The sequence below is a fragment of the Haemorhous mexicanus genome, chromosome 9 (genome assembly GCF_027477595.1).
Source record: "Haemorhous mexicanus isolate bHaeMex1 chromosome 9, bHaeMex1.pri, whole genome shotgun sequence".
In the NCBI taxonomy this organism is placed as follows: domain Eukaryota; kingdom Metazoa; phylum Chordata; class Aves; order Passeriformes; family Fringillidae; genus Haemorhous; species Haemorhous mexicanus.
In genome coordinates this window covers 9,539,904-9,561,021 of record NC_082349.1, presented here as the reverse complement: position 1 = coordinate 9,561,021, position 21,118 = coordinate 9,539,904, and the positions used below count along the sequence as shown (strand labels likewise).

Below are 21,118 nucleotides of genomic sequence, written 5' to 3'. Positions count from 1 at the left end.
TTTTGCTTTGATAGATATTTTTTATTACCCATGTTGCCTGCCATAAGCCAATATAGCTTTAGTGCTATAAGCAAGACAGTGGATTATTGTAGATATGATGATAGGCATTTATTTAAAATGAAAGTTTTTCTAAGTCTTATTTAATTCCTATTCATGGAAGCTGAGTAGCTGAAGCTAACGAAGCAGTGAAGACCACCAGGCTGGTGAACTATTTGAGACAAAACCGAAATGCTTTATGCCTCAGCAAGACTTTGTTCCTCAAGAACCACAATAGATAAATGGATAGGTCATGTAGAGTCTCGGTGATTTCATTTCCACATCAAATAATGATGTGCTGTGGTTAGTGTATTTTTGTAGTGATGTAGTACTGTTTGAAGCCTGGTGAAAATGCTGCTCTTTGAAGGAGGAAGCATGAACACTCAAAAGACTACCTTTGAAAACAGATTTAGAACTTTTTAATTTGCTCTTCCTCTAAGCTGTGTCTTTTGTGAGTTTTTTATTTAACTTACAGTTAGGTTCCATGAACCCCAAATCTAGTAATCTGTCAGAAGTTATTTTCAAATGTTCTGTTATAAATACATGTTACAGTGCAGTGAGGGAAGAGGGTTCAAGACTGATGGCTTGGTCTTGCAATAATTTGAAGTCTAGCTTTTAATTTTTTTACTATTTGAAATTGGTCTAGTGTTAATGGAGTCTATTATGTACGTGGAAAACAGGATGATGCTGTATTTCTTTCCAGGAAGAAATACTGTCTTTGCTAGTGGAGCTGCATCATAAATATTTTCACTTTTTGTTATACATATAGTAAACATTTCTACCAATAAAACATGTTTTAAAACTTTTTAGTTGGTCTGGATTTTTATGAATGTAAAAGCAAGACAGGAATTCAAAACATTCCATGTACATGTTTAAATTTCCAGAAGCAGATGAAACTGTGGAGGGTGGGCTCTGGGGAGTGTAAGAATTTTTGAAATGTAATTTCTGATTTAGTTTCAGTCCACACACGTCTTCATGAGCTGTCTATATAGGAAGATTTTTGCTAATGATTTTTGTTATAAGGTGTGAGATGTAATCCACCATAAACATTCTCAGCTGTTTGTAGCCAAAATAAGTTGATTAGTTAATTGATTGATACTTGGCAAATTTTTGTCTTTGCATTTACTGAGTCATGCTGTGTTCTGAAACTCTTGTAGGTGTTTGACATATCAGCTAATTCAGCTAATGCTAAAAATACTTAACAAGAGTTATAATAAGAAGCTGATTTTCAGTGCACTTCTAGAATGCACCTTCCACTATCTGCTCGTTGTCCAAACACGCAGCAATCCATTCAGGACAGATTTCCAGTGATGTTTTTGTTTCTAAGGGGCTCATTCAGCTGGTCCTAACTTCTTGCAGTGTCTGTGAGCTGTCTTGTGGAAATTGGCTGGATATACCCTTTGTGTGTTTATCACTTGGCTATGTTAGCTGCTAGCACAACAGGATTGAAAACCAGCAATAGATTGTGTAGGTCCTGCCACCCCTGTTGAATTTCCCCTATGGGATTTGATGGAAGAGTTCACAGAGCAGATTGTCTTTCAGGATGGAAGAGACAGTACAGAAAGGTTGCAGTAGTAAACAAATGCTGGCCTGCAGCATTCAGAAGGCAGTTTTGCTAAAGACTAAAATTATGTGTGCAGTTAGACCCAAACTTGAGACACTTTGTTGTACTTTGTTAATCCAAACAAACAAAAACTAAGTGGAAAAGGTACATCCACCAAGGAGTGAGGGAGGTGCAGTCTGTGGGATGAAAACTTGAGAAAACATTTCAGCTGCATTTCAGGAAGCTTGAAGACTTCTATGAAACGCAGTACTTGTCAGATTGGTTAATTGATGCCCAAGCCTGGTTTCCTTTTATCTTTTAAAAATACAGCTGTCATGTTTTGAGCTTAATAATAATGATTTAAAAACCTAGTTTTCTAATACATTAGTTTTCTTATATGTCTTTCTGTTGCTATGTATGATGGGAACTTTGTGCCTCTGCAGATTGTTTTCATCCCACTCAGGGTCGTACATGTGCAGAAGGACTGCACAAACATCTGAGTTAGACTCTGCAAGTGGTTTGAGCCTAGTTCCATGTTTCCAGGAAGGCTGTCTCCCTGTGAATGTGGAGTTCTTTTGGTGGGGCCTCTTGGGATAGGACAAGGGGTAATGGTTTTAAACTGAAGGAGGGTTGATTTAGATTAGATATAAGAAGAATTTTTTACCAAGAGAGTGGTGATACACTGGAGGAGGTTGCCTAGAGAGGCGGTGGGTGCCCCGTGTCTGCACTGTGGACTTGAAACAACCTGGTATAGTGAAAGGTGTCCTTGCCCATGGCAGTGGGGCTGGAACAAGATGATCTTTAAAGATCTCTTCTGACCAAAACCAATACACGATTCTATGATTTCCAGGTATCCCAGGCGCTAAGCCAGAGATTTGCTTCTCTTTGCATTGAAGGGCATACAGCTCAGAATGATCAAACTGGGTTTCTCTGCACTCTTAAAAACCATTTGTCATTATGAAACAAGTACACAAATGACAAAACTACCTTTGTCTTCCATGCAGCTTTCAGAGAATACAACTTCACTAATGCAAGGAAAGTGTTAAACTCCAGGAAAGACAAAACTAGACAAGAGTGTGTAATGTCAGCGTGGGGTGATACTTGGAAAAAATGCACTGATAGTGAAATGATTTCATGTCTAGCAATGTTTCTTTGATGTTTGTTCTGTTAATCTGGTAGTTGTGTGTCCTCTGTTCACTGAGGACTAGCAGCAGCTCTCATGACTGTATTGTACTCCAGTTTTATTGTAAAGGAGCTTTTATAATGCCCCAGAGCAGGGAAATGTCATCTCAAAAATGGAATGCCTAGTAATTAAAACAGGTTTATTAGTTGTTAAAATCACAGCATTCAATATTTAGTGTATTTTATTATCATAAAAATAACATTTTAATTTGGACCCTTAGTAAAGGCCTTTAGAAAGAAATGAGGGAATCAAGTCAGAACTGATGTCAAGTGTTCTGGACAGCACCAGAAGATCAGAGAGCAAATGAATAAATTATAATCACTGTTTTAGAGAAAAGTTTATTAATAGAGTTGTCTGGTTTCTGCAGTGATTGAAGGCATGTAGATATTTAGATATCCAGGCATAGATGGATCCAGTGACACATTAGTAGCAGCTATGTCTTTATTAATTGACTTAAATTGCACCTGTGCAGTATGAAGGTGGCAAAATTCTGACCCTGAAAGCTAAATTAATCATTAATTTAATTATTTGTGTATTCTTTGACATTTACATTAATCTCTGGTTTTAGGGCAGAAGAGAATCTGTTTCCAGGGTTGTTTTGCCAGTTTAACAGACACTTCAGCAGGAGTGTCTGCTGACTCCAGTCTTTGTTTGAGCTCAAGGCACGGTGCTGTTCATAAACCCAACACTGGGCATTGTTTCTGTTCTCAGGCAGAAGAGAAGAAATACGTCTTGTCCTTGAAAAAAATTTGGGCTTTTGTTCCTTTGTGATGGAACTGTACTACCCTGCTTGGTGAGGAGAAGCTTTCGTGCAGATTGTAGAGTCTCCATTTCTTTGTGCAGACATTGATAAGAATTGTGAATTAGCTTATCTTTGCCATTTAATGGGATCTGTGACGAGAAGCTAAGGACTAAGCACTTATTGTGTGCCCAAGGGTTGACTTAGTTTTGTTTAGGTCTAAAGCCACTGGTAATTTTATTTACAGTTTTATAATAAATTGATAATTTTTTTTTCCTGTTCTGTGCATGCAGATCTGCTGTTGAATCTCAGGGAAAATTTGTTCTCGGGAAGAACCTCACACAAGTGCTTCTTATTTTTGGCTCTGAATCGATCTGCTTATCTCATTTGTGGTAGGAAGTGAGAAGGTTGCAGATATTTTATGGAAACAAAAATATTGATGCCAAAGAATTGGAACTTCACAATAAAAAGGTTTTTTATGCTCCAAATAGAGATCCTCCTCAGTGATGATAACACGAGATTAAATTGTATCTTGGTCTCTCTTTGTCAGATATATGAACAAATAGTGTTTTAGCTCTTAGCAGTCCACTGATTCTTGTTAAATTTTATTTTGCCAGTAATCTCTGTCTAGCTGCAGATGGTTTTACTACTGCTACTATTCAGGCCATATCTGTGATCCATAAAAAATCCTGGGCAAAAAAAAAATTAGTGTTGCCAGAGTGGATTCCTGTTGTGTTTTCTGGTTTCATGCTTTGCTTTGTGCAATATTTGTTATTGAAGTGAGCTTTAACAGTTATGATCAAGTCTTAAAATTGTATTACCCATCTGTAAGTAGCCATTCATTGTCTGATTAGAAAATCCCCTTGAGCTCACCTGAGTGATTGTCCACCAAAGTTCAGTTTATGAGTTATTTTTAAAATTTTCTTTGTAAGCAGCTTCATTTGAAATAATCCTTAGAATAGCAGTTGGGTATGGATTTCTTTCCTCTGGCCTCCTAAGTCTTGGGGCATTTTTTTAAGGGCCATGTCTCATACTGGACCAATAGATACTTTCATTAGAGATTGTACTTTAAACTTAATGAACCTTAACATTTTTCTTTGGAAATTGCTTTTGCAAGATTAGAACTTTGTATTATTAGTAAATAAGTAATTTCTATAAAGCACACACATTTTAATACACTGTTATTGTTCACTTGTCAAACTTTGTATTTTCAGCTACTATTTGAATTTAAAATATATTTTATTTTTGCCTTAAACATAGAAAACTCTGCATTGTTTTGGGTCAGGAATCAAATATTAGTACAGATAACATTGCTTAGGTTTTCCAAATCAACCTGGAGGTTCCTGTCTGAAATTTATAAAATCAGATTAAACTTCCTTCCTGGTTCTATTGCTGTGAAGCAATTGTTTGTTTGTGTAAATTAAATGAACTTAAAACTTACCATTAGGTTTTGTTCATCTCTGTTCCTAAAGAACCAGGGAGTTTACATTCCAAATAAAAATTCATTGGCTTGTAACATTTTACTGGGCATTAAAGAGAGTTTACACAGGTATAGGTAGGTATTTTATGTTGATTTGTTCTTTCCCTGTGAACGAGACAGTGAGAATGTCATGTGCACAAAAATCAATACAGTTGGAGCTCTGAAAGCTCTAAAGTGAGCCATCAGAGTTGCAGGGAATGAAGGTGCCCTGCAGAGTCCTCTGGTAAGTCTCCTTTTTATAGCCAGTAAGGAATCATAGGTTTCATTGCCTGCACAGATGAAAGTGCAGCTGTTCCTGCTGCTGGTTCCACCAGCAGTTCCCATTCTAGTCTCACTCACAGCCTAGTTGTGCTAAGAGGGGTTAAGTTCAGTGTTTCCTGTGTAATAAATATCTGAATAAATCTGTGAGGAACTGACAAACAAGAAAAGTTTGGTTAGCTAATGCTGTGGATTAGAGTCTTCAGCAGATCTAAACATGCACCTTTATTTAACCATGAAAAACCTCACAGACAAGAATAGAGAAGATAAATGAGTGTTTGATAACACACAGGATGCTCAAGAGAACTTGCAGTAATCCTAGTCAGTGATGCTGGGACTCATGTTTGGCACATCTTTTGAGTCTATTGAGAGAAAATCTTCAGAAAGAAGATGTTTTGATGTCTTATAAAATGAAATTTTATTACAAATCCCTTTTTTGGTGGGGGTCATATTTCTTTTAATCCTCAGAGCATATGAGTAAGGATGATGAATGATAGAGTTGTTTTGTTTTATCTGGCCAGGAGTTAATTTCCCTGCTCAGTACAACCTTTTAATGTTTGCAATACTCATGCTAGAAGAGCAATGATAAAGGAATGATGTGGCCTTTAATGCTCAGTGTCTTTGTTCAGACTGGTTTGTTGTGAGTGCAGCTACTGAGCCTGGTGTGGGGTTTGGAGTCTTGATTGATTGATAGTGGTTTCTTTGAGCCTCTGTGAAGTCTGATACAGACTTTAGAGGTTCTGCTTCTTTTTCTTCCCTTGATGAAATTCATTTGGCTTTAGGCATTTAGAGCTGAATTCAAGAATTACTCTTTCCTTTTGGTTGTTGGGAGGTCTTGAAGTAGGGCTGAATACTTTGTTTAAGCCATTTGTGTTTCCATGTAAGAACCAAACATTCAAGCTGATATAATTTAATCATCAATTACCTTCTCTTCTAGACTGTAGTTCTACTAGGAATAAAACAATTCTGTATCTCAACAGGCCTCAGAAAGGGGCTAATAATGTACACAGTTATAAATATTTACCTTTTCTTTTTAACAAGCTTTTCCATGTGATCCTGCAGCTGGGACACTTCACAACAAAGTTAACAGCACTAACTTCCCTGATGAAACATTAAATCTTCTAATTCATTTGTTCTAATCAAACATGCCATGTAACCCCTGAAGACTTAACAAGAAAAGAAATCTCATTGAAGAGCAAGAAAGGAGGGTGTATCTGATAGGATGGGCTTCTAATACTGGGTCTTTCATTTATTTTTCTTGTTTGGGAACATTCATTTATTTTTCTTGTTTGTTTGGTTTTAATGCTGTGGTTTTTTTTTAATAACACGAAGTTTTGAGTTTGTAACTTTTCTGTCATCTGTGGTATAACTGCAGATGAGTGTGCAGAGGAAGCTGTAGGTATTCAGAATGGTAAATGTGTGCATGATGTGCTCAAAGCATCCCTGTGGCAAGTAACACTTGGCTTTGCAGTCATTTTGAAAACTTGATATTGACACTAAGTTCAGTTTATATATTTGCTATTGTAGGAATGTTGGAATTTATTGCCAAGTTCTTCAAATAAATCTACTACAGAGAAAAATGGTGTAGAGCTCTCTTCTGTGTTTAAATACTGACACTTTTATATAATGCAATACATTCTGTAAAGCTTTTCTCTGTTGTTGATGTTGTAAACCAATATATTATAACCCCTAAGAGTCTATGTTGATTTACTGTAATTTTCCTTGATTCTGCTGTCTCTGACATTTTTCAGGGTGCTGCTGGCAAGTACATGAGTTAAGCAGATACAGTTAAAAAGAAACTTAGTTGCAAATTCTTATTTAGCCTATAATTTTGGTCACATGTGGGCTCACCCCAGTTTTCTGGTAATCTGCTGGCTCTCTGCTCTCAATGTGTAATGCCCAGACTAGAAAGTTAAGGCAAATTTCAGTGCTAAATGCTAAAGCATAAATACTATGATTCCATTGCACTAATTGCTACTTATATAGAGAGATATTTGGTCTGTGATCTGTTGTCCAGGCCTTTAATTTTCAGTGTATTTTAGAGTATATTAGAGCAGGCCTAATGACAGGATCAGATTTATCTTTCATTAAGGGTATGCACACAGATTATATAAAGTGATGAGGAAAGGCTGGGAAGAAAAAGAGTGCTTTTCAGATATGCACACAGCTCTGACATAATAAGCTTTTATCTTTTAAAGGACAAACAGTACTGTGTTAAAAAATAGAAAATGCAGCTTTCAATGTTGACTATTTTTGGTGCTCTCAAAAAATTCAGAAAGTATTAAGTTACCCTCAAGTTACATTGCTCATTGGTTATATTCCTTACAAGATGGGTTAATAATAGTGAATTCTTGGCCAGTTTATTGTAGTTACATTTTCATTCTTCCTTCCAACAGTTTGCTAGGATTCACTTCCAGATGACCTAAGGTTATGCTCATTAGGCTTCATTAAAAAGGTTTCTCATTTTTCTTACTAATGGATTTCCTGTTCATAGAAAATTTTTGTGTAGATTCTCCACCCCCTGGCTAACAGTTTAACATATTTTGACCTGCAGACTTGAATATTTGTCAGTCCCAATTGAGTGCTTTTGCTTGTTGTAGAGATTGTGAGGCACTTTGTGTTTGATTTAATTATAGCACAGTTACATGCAAGGAAGTGCCCTTTGCATGATCTGTTACTTCTTAAATATAGGCCATAAAACCAGGGCTTGAGAAGTTTTATCCCAGCATTGGTCTGATGCTGATGTATCAGTCTCGCTGTCTTTGTGATGCTTCACCTGGCAGTCAAAGCAAAACACAGATCCACTCTTGCAGGATTCACCTGCCTTTTGGAGATTAAAGACCTATGCTGCTCTCTTGCAGCACCATTAAATGAACAATGGTTAAACAAAAGAACTTCTGACAGTCCTTGCAGTGGTTTAGTGCTTGTTCTTTTATATCCTGCTTTAATTACTTGGAACTCTTCCTGTGCAATGAGGACTGAGGAGGATCCTTGTAGCTGTATTCTGAAATTACCAGGTCAGGTTTTTAACAGGGGATGTAGTGATCAGGCAAATTGAGAAGCACGTTTGGCTTCTTGTCTTTTGTCTGCATCCCCTGTGACAATCTGGTTCTCCCATGCAGCTGAGTGTGATAGCCCCAGTGTGAGATTTCAGGCAAGAGGAACAGACTTACTCCGGTATCAGAAATCTTTTAGTGCTTTTTCTGTGCAAGTGTGGTGTCTGAGCTGAGAAATCCAGAGCCTCTTGATAGCCAAGAAAAGCTTTGGCCATTCTTCTTCATATCCTGTTTCAAGTTATGTGAGCAAACTTTCGTGTACCTTTGTAGGGAGTGATAGCAATAATCTTTGCCTAGCAAATCAAGATTATGTGATGTTTTTATCTTCAGCCCTAAGCTTTGCAGGAATTAGCTGGCTGTTTGAACCTGATTTTTAGCTTGTGGCAAAAGCCACAAGCCCAAAGTAAATTAAGTTCTTTATCACCTTTGAAAAGAAATGAATGGAGAGAGGCTTGCAGTCCTTTTCACACGCTGTGAGCAAAGTGTTACGTGCTTGCTAATGCTTTCATCTTTAGGGCTGCAAAACTTTTTTCTTTTGAAAAGTGGAAGTGGAGTCCTTAAAATTATGGCAGTTTGCTCTATGTAGTCTATTCTTCAACTACTTGGTCTGATAGATTAATTTACTAGTTTGAAAGCATGTAGGCAAAATTTTGCTCTACCACTGCAAAGAGTTTCTTTATTCATCAGTTTGGAATGTTGTGTAAGATTTTTGTGTTCTTTGTAGGTATTGCTTTGGGGCAAGGACAAGGAAAGATCTTTTCCTCTATTTTTTTCCTTCCTTATTTGAGAGTGGTAATGTAATCTACTGCTATTTTCATGCAGTTCATCTGTGATCTGCAATATCAAAGCAGGGCTTTGATGGATGAGTGAAGTAAATTGCAGTCTTGTGGAAGACAGCTCTATTGTTGTCAAGCTAAAACTTTCCCTCTTCATTGTTTTGCTGACACAATATGGGCACAGCTCTTAGAGGATGAAATTTTAAATTGGCTGTGTTGCACTTAGCATTTTTTAAAACATAATAGGATGTCTCAGAACTGTGCACTTTTTGAAAAAACTTTTAAAATATCTATTTGAAAAGTGACTTAAACAGTATATAAACCTGCAGAATTTGATTGGAGGCCCCTTCTTCCAGACATTTAACACTTATGTAGTCTTCATTGCTCAAGTGTTTAATGTGCTTAACAAGAAAAGGGTTCATGAAGAGGTTTCCATTTGTAATATGTACCAAATCCATAATTTCTAGAAGACAGCCTGGATTCTTTGGTGAGTGTGGGAAGCTGTATTTACCTTTCTACTATTCCTTTCTTATTTCTGTAGTAGTTTTGGTGGAAAGCTGAACCTGGGGACAGCTGTCACAGGGAATGGCTTTTTGAGAAGTAGCTTATGCCACTGGGCTGACCTCAAAGGTGTGTGTAGGCAGGGTGCTGGAGCTGCTCAGATACTGTGGTAGGAGTAGGTGTGCCCTTCACTGGGGAGCTTTTGATTTAGATATTATCAGACCTGCAAGATTTATGTACTGTAACTCAAGAAGACACATTAAGAATTTGTAATTATTTTTGCCAATAAAAGGAGACTGTGCATAGAGGGGAAAGGGGAAGGGTAGGGAAGTGGGCACATTCCTTGCCTGGTAAGCATTGTCTGTATATTGTGGAGAAAGAGACACGTAAAACACAGAAGTAGCTTGTAACATGACTTAGAGTACTCTTGTTTCTGACTTCAGTGCCTTTCCTTACCTGGTGTTCCAAGTGAAAGAATGCTCTTATTTAGTTGCAGCTCACTGAGAACGATTGGTGAGAGGTGTGTTTGTGTGTGTGTTTGTGTTTGTGTTGAAGGGGAGGTGAATGTGCACCTGCAGGGGAAAAACCAAAACAACAAACCAAATGAAACCTCCAAAACACCAACAAACACCCCCAAAACTTTGAAGAAAGAAGTCCCAGTTAGAACACTTCACTTTAAGTTAGTCTTTGACATTTTAATTTTAACTGCTGCTGATGTGCACGGGGCCTTTCAACACATGCCTAGTTTCAGGGAAGTAGCTGGGTACTGAAGGATGCTGGGAATATTTGGAATTGAAGCATAAGGACTGTGAGAGGGTAGGCTGGATGAAGTTCTTAAGTAATTTGCTTGTAAGCTGGATTGGAGTGCCCATGTTCATGGCTTTTTTTTTTTTTTTTTTTTTTTGAGGTGTGGCAATTTCAGACTGTCACAGATGGCAAACATGTGCCAGATTTCAGACACTGTAGGCATAGGACAGGCCTTATTAAAAGTCCCCCACTCTTGCACCAGCACAACTGTTTGCAGCTGTATGGACTGAGTGAACTGACCTGCTCAGGTACCCAGCTGTCTCTGTGATCTGGTTTAGACCCTATGGAGGCTGAAAGTCTGACCAGAACCAGAGAAGAAATCCAGAGCAGGCTGGGAAAGGTGCACCACTGAGGCTGATGTGGAGCAAAGCATAGCTGTCCCTCAAGCAGTAATAAACTTATTCAGTATTATGAGGTGCCAAAAGATTTCATGACTAGAAGGAGATGGGGTCTAAGAAAGGTTGCGAATGAGTGACTCAGAGCTAAATGAGAATTCTATTTCAAATCCCAAATAATTTTTTTTTTATCTCCTTCCCCTCCCCTCCCTTCCCCTTGAGGTTTTTAAAGTGTGTACTCCTGGTCTGGATCTGACAGTTTGAGGCATAGCACTGTAGACTGAATAGATTTGAATTAATGACTTTAGAAATAGATTTTGACTTGAATCTGCAAATTTTAATTAAAAACCGTAACTGGTAAACTGGTTTTTGATTTAAACATAATTTAAAACTATGTTAAATCATGTGGTCATGTATCATGCAGGGAAAGTTTATTTTTCTGCCTCAGATGAGATTTTTATGAGGATAAGCATGGCTTGAAGTGCTGTATAGCAAATGAGAGGCATTTGAAATAAAGTGGAGCAGTCCATTAAAACAAGTGGAGTGTTTCACACTGCAGGGAAGGGAGAACTTGAACAGTTCATCTATATGGGCTATAATGGAAAGTGTCACCTCTTCAAATCCATACCCGATAGCAAAGCTTATTGATCTTCTTTGGGTGTGGAATGAGAGTTTGACACCTCCAGAACAATGAGAAACATGAGGAAAGCACTCACAAGTGGTTGTGCTTGACACTGCTCTGCCTACGCTATTTTGACTGAAATCTTGCTGTATGCTGTGAAAGGAATTCACATGTGTGGGAGTGTTTCTGACAAATACATGTCTAATTTTGTTTGTAGTAATAACAAAGACATGACACAAAGGCTGATCCTTATCCTAGTTATTATTTGGTTATGCATATGGTCTTCATAGAGCTATAACTTATAATAGCAGTTTTGGGTTGCAATAGACATTGCAACAGCTTCTTTATAGGTATATTACTCATAGGCTGGATGGAAGAAAGATTGAAGAAGATTGGAGAAAGTACTTTTGCTTTAGCAGGAAATAGCTTTAATCAAAGCTGAACTTGTTTTTTCAGTGCCATTTTGTCCTAAATACTGTCAGAGAAAAGAACTGCTGTAGCATAATAGCATTTTTCTGAGTATTATTAATGGTATTTCTTGCAGCAGTGGTGTTCAAGGACCAGAGTTGACAGGGATCTTGTGATGTGCTTTCTGTGCAGCTATGGGGCACCAAAGAGGGGGATGTTAATTGTGGTTTTGGTTTTTTTTTGGGGGGGTGGGGGAGGGGGGGTGTGTTTCTTGGTATTTTTTTGAACAGTCTCCTTTATGCTCTGGAGATTGCATGTTTCAGACAGGGGATACTTGGCTAACAAAGTATGAATACAGTTTTGCACGTTTTTCTTCCTCTAGGAGATGACAGCAGAGTCCACTCCGCTGCGTTGCAGGAAGCTCAGCAATCCTGACATCTTTTCATCTGCTGGGAAAACCAAGCTCCACCGTCAGCTAAGTCAAGATGACTGCAAGCTACGAAGAGGTAGCTTGGCAAGTTCTTTGTCAGGTATGCCATTTTGTAGAGCATGACACTTGGTTAGTATGAAAGAAGATTCAGCATTGTTGGCATAACAGTCATAATAAAAGATACTGGTAAGTCAGTGGTAAGGTGACCTCTTGTTGGCAGGGCATACAAAATTTTATGTAAGAGAAAGATGCAAAAAGAAATACCAGTAGAGAAGAGTGAAAACGCCTGGATTTAGAGTGAAATTTTTTATATTGCCCAGAGTGAAAAGTTAAAAGCCAAGATTTAATATGCAAAGTTGAAGAATGGAGCTGTGGAATTTTAAGTGACAATTTTTAAGAATACATCGGTGTATTCTTACCCCTTTTAACATCAGCACTGACTGTAAACTTGCCCACTTTGCCCTTTTGTTTCATACTGGGAGACTGACTTTTTATATCATGTTTAAATTACTATTTAGTTTCTTTCTGGCTTCAAAAGCGCTGTAGGAAATTATCATTCAAAGTAAAAAATCTTGCTTACTAACTTGATATTTTTCTCAGTTCATGTAAAATTTGTTTTTTCTTGTGAGTGTGATATTCAGCCTTGTAATTGACTTTAGTTTGTCAGCTCTAGAATCATTGGAGCGAGCATAGGCAAGTAATGAACCAAAAATAGACCAAGTTCAGTAGTTTTCTTTTTTTTCAAAGACTTTGTTAGTGGGCTAGGGGATGGTTTCACAACTGTTTAAAATTGATATCAGAGTCTGTGGTGCTGCAATAGAGCACAGAGAGCTGCATGATCAGTCTAGAATGAAAGAGCTGATATGCCTGAATGCCACTGTTATTCTGTAGGGTTCAGATGCAGCCCATTTACTCCCTAATTAGGCAGCTTGCCTATTTGCATGTTAGTGCAAGAACTGGAAGAGTTGAAAATTCTCGGTGGGAGAGAAAGAGAAAGAAGGTGAAACCACCTTTTTTTATTTATATGATAGTGAAAATGCGTCCAGTCCTAGTCCCTCATCTTTTATCAGAGGAAGATAAATATTTTCATGTTTGAGGTGTTAGGTGTAATATAATTAAATAAGCAGTAAATTATGTATATTTTATTTTGGCTTGGCCTTGGCTTAGTGTTTTGTTTGTAATAAGTGGATAGTTTTTGAAAAATGGAAACATTCATAATGTTCTGTACATGTGCAAGTTTGTTCTCCAAGGTAGGTTAATCACTAGAGGAGAACAGAACTTTATGACCCACACAGCTGTTGACTGACTTCAATGGCCTAAGTTGGTACTGTAGCTTTTTTTGTCCTTTTGAGTAGAAGAAAGCAAAGTAAATAGGAGGAAGCAGGAAAACTGGAAGGGCTGTTCTCTTTTAAAAACAATTTTTCTGTTTGGAGAGTGTAATTTCAGAACAAGAAATTCTATATTCTCCAGAACCTGTTGATTCATCTTGATTACTTTTCAGTCTACTATATCTGATTCAGGAAGGGGTAAAGAGCCTGAAAAAGATCAGTCTAACCCAACTGGGTAGAGAAAATGTACAGGTTTAGATGTATATTTTCAGTGTAGGTGTTTGGAATGTGTGTAGAACTTGAGGCATGAGGGGGAAAGGCTTTAGCTTCAAGTTCCATCCTTAAAATGATTCCTGCTAATTTTTGCTGCAGAATCAAATAAGTTTGAAGAGTGCAGATGACTGATTGGCTGAGATTTGACTCTTGATGGAATTCTGCCCTCCTGGATTCAGGTTTTGTGGAACTAAAAGGAGATACTGATAACTATATGTTATAAAGACTTAAATAAAGTTATTCTTGTCCTCAAGGATGGGTGTTTTAGATTGCTAGATGATTATATTGTTTGACTTGCTATTACAGGATATCTTTGTTAGTGCTGTATAGAGATAAATACAGCAATGTACTTTTCTGTAGTTTTAGGTCTCTGCTGACGAGTTGTTGTGTTTATACATTATCTTGAAAATGATCAAGCCATGAAAATCATGGCCACAGCTGTAAGCAGCTTGAGTGGGACCAGGAAGAGGGTACTAATAGGTTGTGTCTCTGTTTGCTTGACAAAGTTGGGCCTGCTCATCTCTCATACACTTTGACTCATTCCATTGGTGTATACTTTGCCCATTGCCTGTAACTATCACAGAATATTAATCTTAACTAGTTAAAAAAAAATAAAAAAACCACACCACTTCCACTCCACACCTTTCCCCAGATCATGGCTGGTCACATTATGTGGCAGCTTTCCAAATATTGCAGCCACTGTTATGGAATGAATGTAATAATTCACATTTGGTTCTAAGGTGCAGTTGAATTTGTAAACACCTTTCTGCCTCTGAGAGAACAAGCCTTTTTCTGCAGCATATTTGTGATTAAAGGTGCAGCCTTCCTGCTACTCACTGCAATAAATGTCTCAGTCCCCTGTGATTCCTGAGCATGTAGTAATCCATTGAATGCAAGGAAGGGGGTGTGTTATTTAGTCCCATAGTCCTAATTTTAAGGGAAAGAGGTATTATCCACTTCCATTTTGCAATGGGGAAATTGCAGCACAGGGCTTGACTGACCAAACTTACAGAGTAAGTCATCTGGAAGCTAATAACTGAACCCAGATTCACAGACTTCTTCACTTATGTGTTTTTAACCACAGAAATATCTTCTCTTTTTTCTTTGTGGATGACACTGTACATAAAAGGAAGCTGTCAAGCTCTGTGGAGTCAAAATATGACCTACTTTGACTTTGGTTCTTTCTCAGTGTGGAAATTTACTGCTTGACATTTTTCAAAAACGAGTGTTGCATTGACTAGAAAATATGTATTGAGCAAAAAATATCCATCCATTGTTCAAAGCAAGACAATGTTTAAACATACACTATATGATGTTACAGCTGTGTGAAATGCAGTGCTCAGTGTTCCAGTGATAGGAGAAAGTGGGGCTGTCTAGATGACCAAGCTATTTGGAGGAGACAATATTTTACAGTTAGGAATCCATTTTCAAAAGAATTTTTTAAATTATACAAAACAGATTTTGCCTTCTTTTAGGGCAGCAAATATTGTTTCCTTTTTAGGGTGAGTGGAATATGGAAACATATAAAGTGATAGAAGTCTGTTTTACAAGGTTTTTGGATTTCCCCATTATCTCATAATGTAAAGTAGATTTTTTTGGAAATTGTTAGTTATCAATTTACTGGTAAAGTGCTCTTACAAGTTTCAACCTACCAAAATCTTGAAATTGCTTTTTTTATTAATTGTTTTTTCTTCCTATGCAGTATTTGTTCTCAGCTTTGTGCATTGAACTTGCAGACTTGTTTAGAAACAAGCTGATGATATTTTGATTTTATTTTTAAAGGAAAACAGCTGCTTCCCTTGTCAAATAGTGTCCACAGTGGAGTGGGGCAGACGCTGTGGCAGCCTCCTGGAGATACCTCCAACCTGGTCCGCATGAGAAATCAGTCTCTGGGACAGTCTGCTCCTTCCCTTACTGCTGGTTTGGTGAGTGGCTCTGGGAAAGAATACTCGTGGTGCTTTTGTGCTATAAAAAGTGATGTGATCCTGTGCTTTAGTTTTCACCTTGTTTCCCCTGGTCCTGCTCAGTGAAAGCAGCATTTTGTTCCTGTGGGACTTTTTAGGCTACAAAGTGAGCCAGGAGGAGAATATGTTCATCCTGCTTTCGACAGAAAGCAGGAAAAGATGTATGTTGAAGAATCATTTCTTTTTGGGGACATTCCTTCTCAAAGCTACTTCAGTTGCCTGATGCCTGAGAGAAATATCATTGGAGTCTAGGAGATGTGAGCATAGGAACCCAACCATTTCAGACAAGTTTGATTGGGAAACAGCTTTCTGAATATCTGCCTCTGCCTGTTTTTCTAGGGAATAGCTAGGGAGATGAATCTGAAAGGGATAACTCTTATGCCCAAGTAATTGAAGAGCTGAAATTGACACATGTTGTTCTTTGTGGTTCCTGTCAAAAGGTTTTGGTAAAAAAACCTTTGGGAAAATATTTTTGAGGAATGTTGCATCTGCTAAATTAACATTTTCTAAGCAAAGAGTGTTCTGTATGGGGACACACTCTCAGGTGGCTACAGTCAAGTCTGAACTGCACATGAAAAGGAACATGTGTTTTGTTTGTAAATTTTCCTTATTATCTATAAAATTCTAAAATCAGTGATGTGGGAGGAGAAGAAAAATCCAGGGGTAGGAAAAGACAGTTATTTGTGAGCAGGCATATATGCAACAGAAATTGTTGGTAAGTAGTAGATTAAAGCCAAAGTTGAAATGTTTTTTTTTGCTGAACATCTACAGAGTTATTTGCATAACAAGTTTTACTCAAGTGAGGAATTTTGGTGTGTTCTACCTCTAGTGCTGCAAGTAACTGGGTAAATTTATGTTATATTGTAAGACTGCTTAGAAGCAATGACCCCTTAAGTTAATTCTTTTTTTAATTCTGAAAATTTTTGGGGGTTCCTAGACAGTTGGGCACCACCATGTTACGAAAGGAAACTTAAATCTTTAAGGTTCAAAAAGCCACACATTTGTGTTACAACTAATTTTGATTTCACAATGAAGTAATTGTAGTCTTGACATTTTCAGACATGTTACTGTATTGAAATTCTTCTGATTCGGTTTAATTGTGTTGTGTCTTAATTTGGTGCCTGTTCAGTGTTTGCCTTAAATTTATGCTCTCACCAGTGGCTCTAAATTCAGTGGTAGCAGAAAGGGAGAATGCTCACATGAACTTGGCTAGAAGTATTTGTCTGAGGGGGATTAGAAAAAGTGATATGTTAAAACACAGTCCTGTTCTCTAGAAGCAGATAAATGCCTTGAAGCTTCGTAAGTTAGGTTAATGAAAATAACTGTGCTTTAAAACAAAGCAGTAATTCTCAGATATTTAATTTGGAGTACTAGGCTGTTGCTTAACAGCTGTGTGAAGCTCAGCGAGCTGCAGATGTTTGCATGTTACTATTCTGCATATTATATTATATCCTGTGTTTTCAGTTTGTCATGGCAGTGTTTGTGCTGTCTATCAAATGTTCTGATCTGAAACACAAGGCCCATGAGTTATTTTAAAATAATTTTGAATTTTCTGTTTCCTAAGTAAGGCAGAGAAATTAATCTCCAAATCCAGTTTTTGTTCCTCTGTGATGATGTTGAGGTGTTGAACAATGTGGTCACTTTCCTATCTCTGTATATTCTATGATGGACTCTGTGTTTCATTACAGTTGCACTTAATTAAGCCTAGACATTACAAATTTTTATGTGAAGTGGGTTTCAAAAGGAGTGACTAAAGAACATCACAAGATGAACACCTAATTAAATGCAGTGAGTCCTGAGATTTTGGAGCCACTTACATGTTTGCAGCTGTTTTAATATGCTTGTGGTATTGAAATACATTTCACAAATTAGAATAGCAAAAGGTCTCTTGCCAGTATAATTAATCTCCTTTGAAGAATAGCTCTATTAAGGGATGAGTAAGTTCAGTAATGCTGAGTGTCATTATAATATGCTAGCCGTGACTGCTAGAGCATTTAATTCTTCTATTATTTGTTATAATACAGTAGTTGGATAGCTAGGGAGTAGTGGAATGTGATTTAGGAAAGCCAGGAAAGCTGTGTGCATTGTTTCTGCTCCCTCTTTCTGGCTCTGCAGGTATCAGTAGATTTTCCTTTGCTGAATTGCTTTGTGGCATTCAGTAATGTTTTTTTTTTTTTGCTTTCTAAGCACTACTAATACTATAGGTTGTTTACTGTGCTAAAATTGCATTATTTTCCACTTTAAAAATATTTACAAAGTGAAAAGATAAGTTAACAATAGCAAATCTACAGAAATTAGTTTTCAGCTTCTGAAACAAGCCTGATAGCTAGGCTACTTATCAGCAATGACTCCAGAACTGGGAATACATCAAATTCTAACTTGCTGAACTATATAAACACAATTTATTGTTGTGCAGGATCTTTCAGCTGGTACATGTGTGATAATCTGGATTAATGTGCCTGCACAGCAGTTGCCACTAGGTCCTTGACTTAAGAAAGAAGCCAGAGCAGAGTGAATGCTGAGTGCTGTCATTGTGGAATGAAAGGTGTTGATCTGATCTGTGTCCCTTCTAAATATATGTGAGGATTTTAGAGGATGACCTTCAGCTAGTCATCTACCTTAAGAAGAATGGCTCTGATCCTATGAGATTGAGTTCTGCTGCAGAGTATCCTATTTAAGACTTTAAATCCCTAAGATAGCCGAAGAAGTCATCAGAGGAAAACACATAAAGCATCATCAGGGGCAGCTCAGTGGTATTTCCTGCTGTCAAGACCAAAATGCACTAAAAAAAATTGGGTGCAGGGAGTATGTATGGAGTGCACATTTAAGGAACAGAAGGGTAATTTTATAGAAAATTTCTTATGACTGGGTTTTGGGGTTTTATCTGAGATCTTACCCTGTCATAAAAAGAGTTAGACCCTGGACTGTGTTATTTTAAGGGATGTAATAGAATTCTAGAATCCTAGAATACACTGAGTTGGAAGGGACCCACAAGGATCATTGAATTCAAGTCCTGGCCCTGTGCAGGACACCCCAAGAGTCACCCCATGTGCCTGGGAGTGTTGTCCAAACACTTCTGGAATCCAGACAGCCTTGGTGCTGCAACTGTTTCCCTGCGGAGCCTGTTCCAGTGCTCAGCCATCTCTGGGTGAAAAACTCCTTCCTGATATCAGACCTAAACCTCTCCTGACCCAGCTTCATCCTGTTTCCTTGAGTCCTGCCACTGGTGGTGCAAAAGATCAGTTATGTGGGTGCATTCTCTTCGGAAATAAAGCATAAAGACCATCAGGGTTTCTAATTTTAGAAAGGAAAATGACCTTGTGAAGAGATGGTTGTGATGGTTGTAGAGGTAGATTGGGAGTGTCTTTCTTGCAACTGTTAATTTTGACCAAACACAATGTAAATGAAACTGATTGCCAGGAGCAATGCCAGAAGGTGCTAATATTCCAGAGCTGAGCATTTATTGGTGGGCAAGGGGTGACTTTCTCCTCATTTTCATTAAGGACAGGATGCTTAATTAGAGCACTACACTAATGCTGAATATGCTTCTTTATTTGTGAAGAGAGATTCTGTGTGTGTGTGTGTGTGTGTGTGTGTGTGTGTGTGTGTGTCCCATGTCCTGGCCCCTCGCAGGGAGCATCTCAAGCACCCTCCCCAGGGTTTTGTGAAAGAAACATCTGATAATGTGCAACCCATTAATTAGGACTACATCTCTTATGCATTGCTCACCATCTAATGCCTGGAAAAGTTCGAGATGTTCCAGGAATAAGAAACCATGCATGTTCCTTCTGCCAAGTGTGGCGATAGGAAAGCGTTTGAGGAAGCCTGTCAATAGAAACTTAGATATGTTTGTGAAAGAGATTTTGAAATTTTTTTTTTAATACTTACAAACTTGAATTTTCTGAGGCGCTTCCAGTACTGAACTGAAACTTGTGGAACTCCTTGAACTGAAAAACTGGACATAATTTTTGAAAATGAGGTTGATGGTTTCAGCTGGGTGGTTGCAGTTCTATTTAGTGTAAACTTTCTTCCTTATATTCTGGGATACATTATGGGATGTGGTCAGAGCCATTTCTTCATCTTCAGAGATGAAGGCTGCTGACTAAGCAGTTGGTGCTCTGTTAATCCTCTGATTCCAGACTTGTAAGATTCCTTGTAGGGTCAGTCTCATCTTCACAGGATAATTTCAAGTGCCTTAGGGTTTAACATTTACTTTCAAACAGAGTGAAAGTTCAAACAGAGTGAAATAATTACATATTCATTGTGGTTGTACACAGTGCCAGAGAGTTAATATTTCCCTCATCTTGTTCTAGAAGAAATGGCTAGAGACCCAAGCCTCTTAGATTTTGAATAATGATCTGGAGGGTAGAAAAGCTCAAATGCAGAGATTTGAAACAACTCTCAACTGAAGAGGTTCCTCTGTGGAACAACACTCAGCATGATTTATTGTGAACATTCAGTTCCCCAAAGCTGTGTGGATTAGGCAATGCTGAGTGGAATGGGGAGAATGGGTCATCCTTGTGCTGTTGGGGCCTTGGCTTGGTATGTGCTGGGAGCTGAAGACAGACAGACCTCACACTGGGGCATGGTACCTTTGGTCTCCAAGTTGGGTATACTTTTTAGATGTAGGAGATGATATTGAGTTTTTATTATCTAAATTTTTGCTCTTTTTTTTTTTTTTAATTTCATATTACAGATATTAGGAATAGAATCAATTGTACCCAATATATAAAGTTCCCCTAATAACATATTTCCTCTGTGCAGGATGCTGTATATTAAAACGAAAATTAAAATTTGTATTGTTCCTGGCTATGAGGAAGAGTGGCTAATTGGCTACAGGTTTGAGTTAGTGGGTGAGATTATGACAAGGCCGGTGAATCCCTTTGAATGCCTGGAAGTGGAATCCAGAGGCTGCGCTTTCCTCGGGCCTGTGCAGGGCTCTGCGGAGCTGCGTTGCCATCTGCTGGTGTGCCGGGGCTGGGCACGGGAACCGCCGACTCCACCATCCGAGCGAGATTTTGTCAAAGGGCGTTAGAGCCCCCGCAATCATCAGTGATCTTACAGCAGGGCTGTGTTCTGCCTGGGATCGTGTCCCACAGCAGCCCCTTGTTAGTAACCGGCCTTTTCTTTTGGCTGGAGTATGAGTTCGCTTTGTAATGCCGTGCCGTGGTTTGCAGCATCCTTTTTCTGGTAACAGAGAGATGATGGTTGGGACATTTACGAAGAAAAAAAGATTCAAAAAATAAGAAATACTATTTGTAGCCGATTCTAGAAATAAAATCGGGAATTTTTGGGTGGCAGCTGTGTGAGCTGCGCTTCGGCCTCTGGCCTGGCGGTGGCGCTGCAGCCCCGGGCGTCCCCGAGCCGCGGCTCCAGCGG

At 38.3% G+C, this 21,118-nt stretch overlaps 1 protein-coding gene across 6 annotated transcripts in view; it reads left to right on the top strand.

Moving 5' to 3' along the window:
- MAST2 (microtubule associated serine/threonine kinase 2) overlaps nucleotides 1-21,118 on the top strand; it is a 186,386-nt gene that overhangs the window by 7,967 nt on the left and 157,301 nt on the right. For all 6 annotated transcript variants that reach the window (XM_059853908.1, XM_059853910.1, XM_059853907.1 and 3 more), the window contains exons 2-3: nucleotides 12,127-12,274; nucleotides 15,558-15,700. In XM_059853908.1, coding sequence (XP_059709891.1) covers nucleotides 12,127-12,274; nucleotides 15,558-15,700 — 291 coding nt within the window. The remainder of the gene's footprint in view (nucleotides 1-12,126; nucleotides 12,275-15,557; nucleotides 15,701-21,118) is intronic.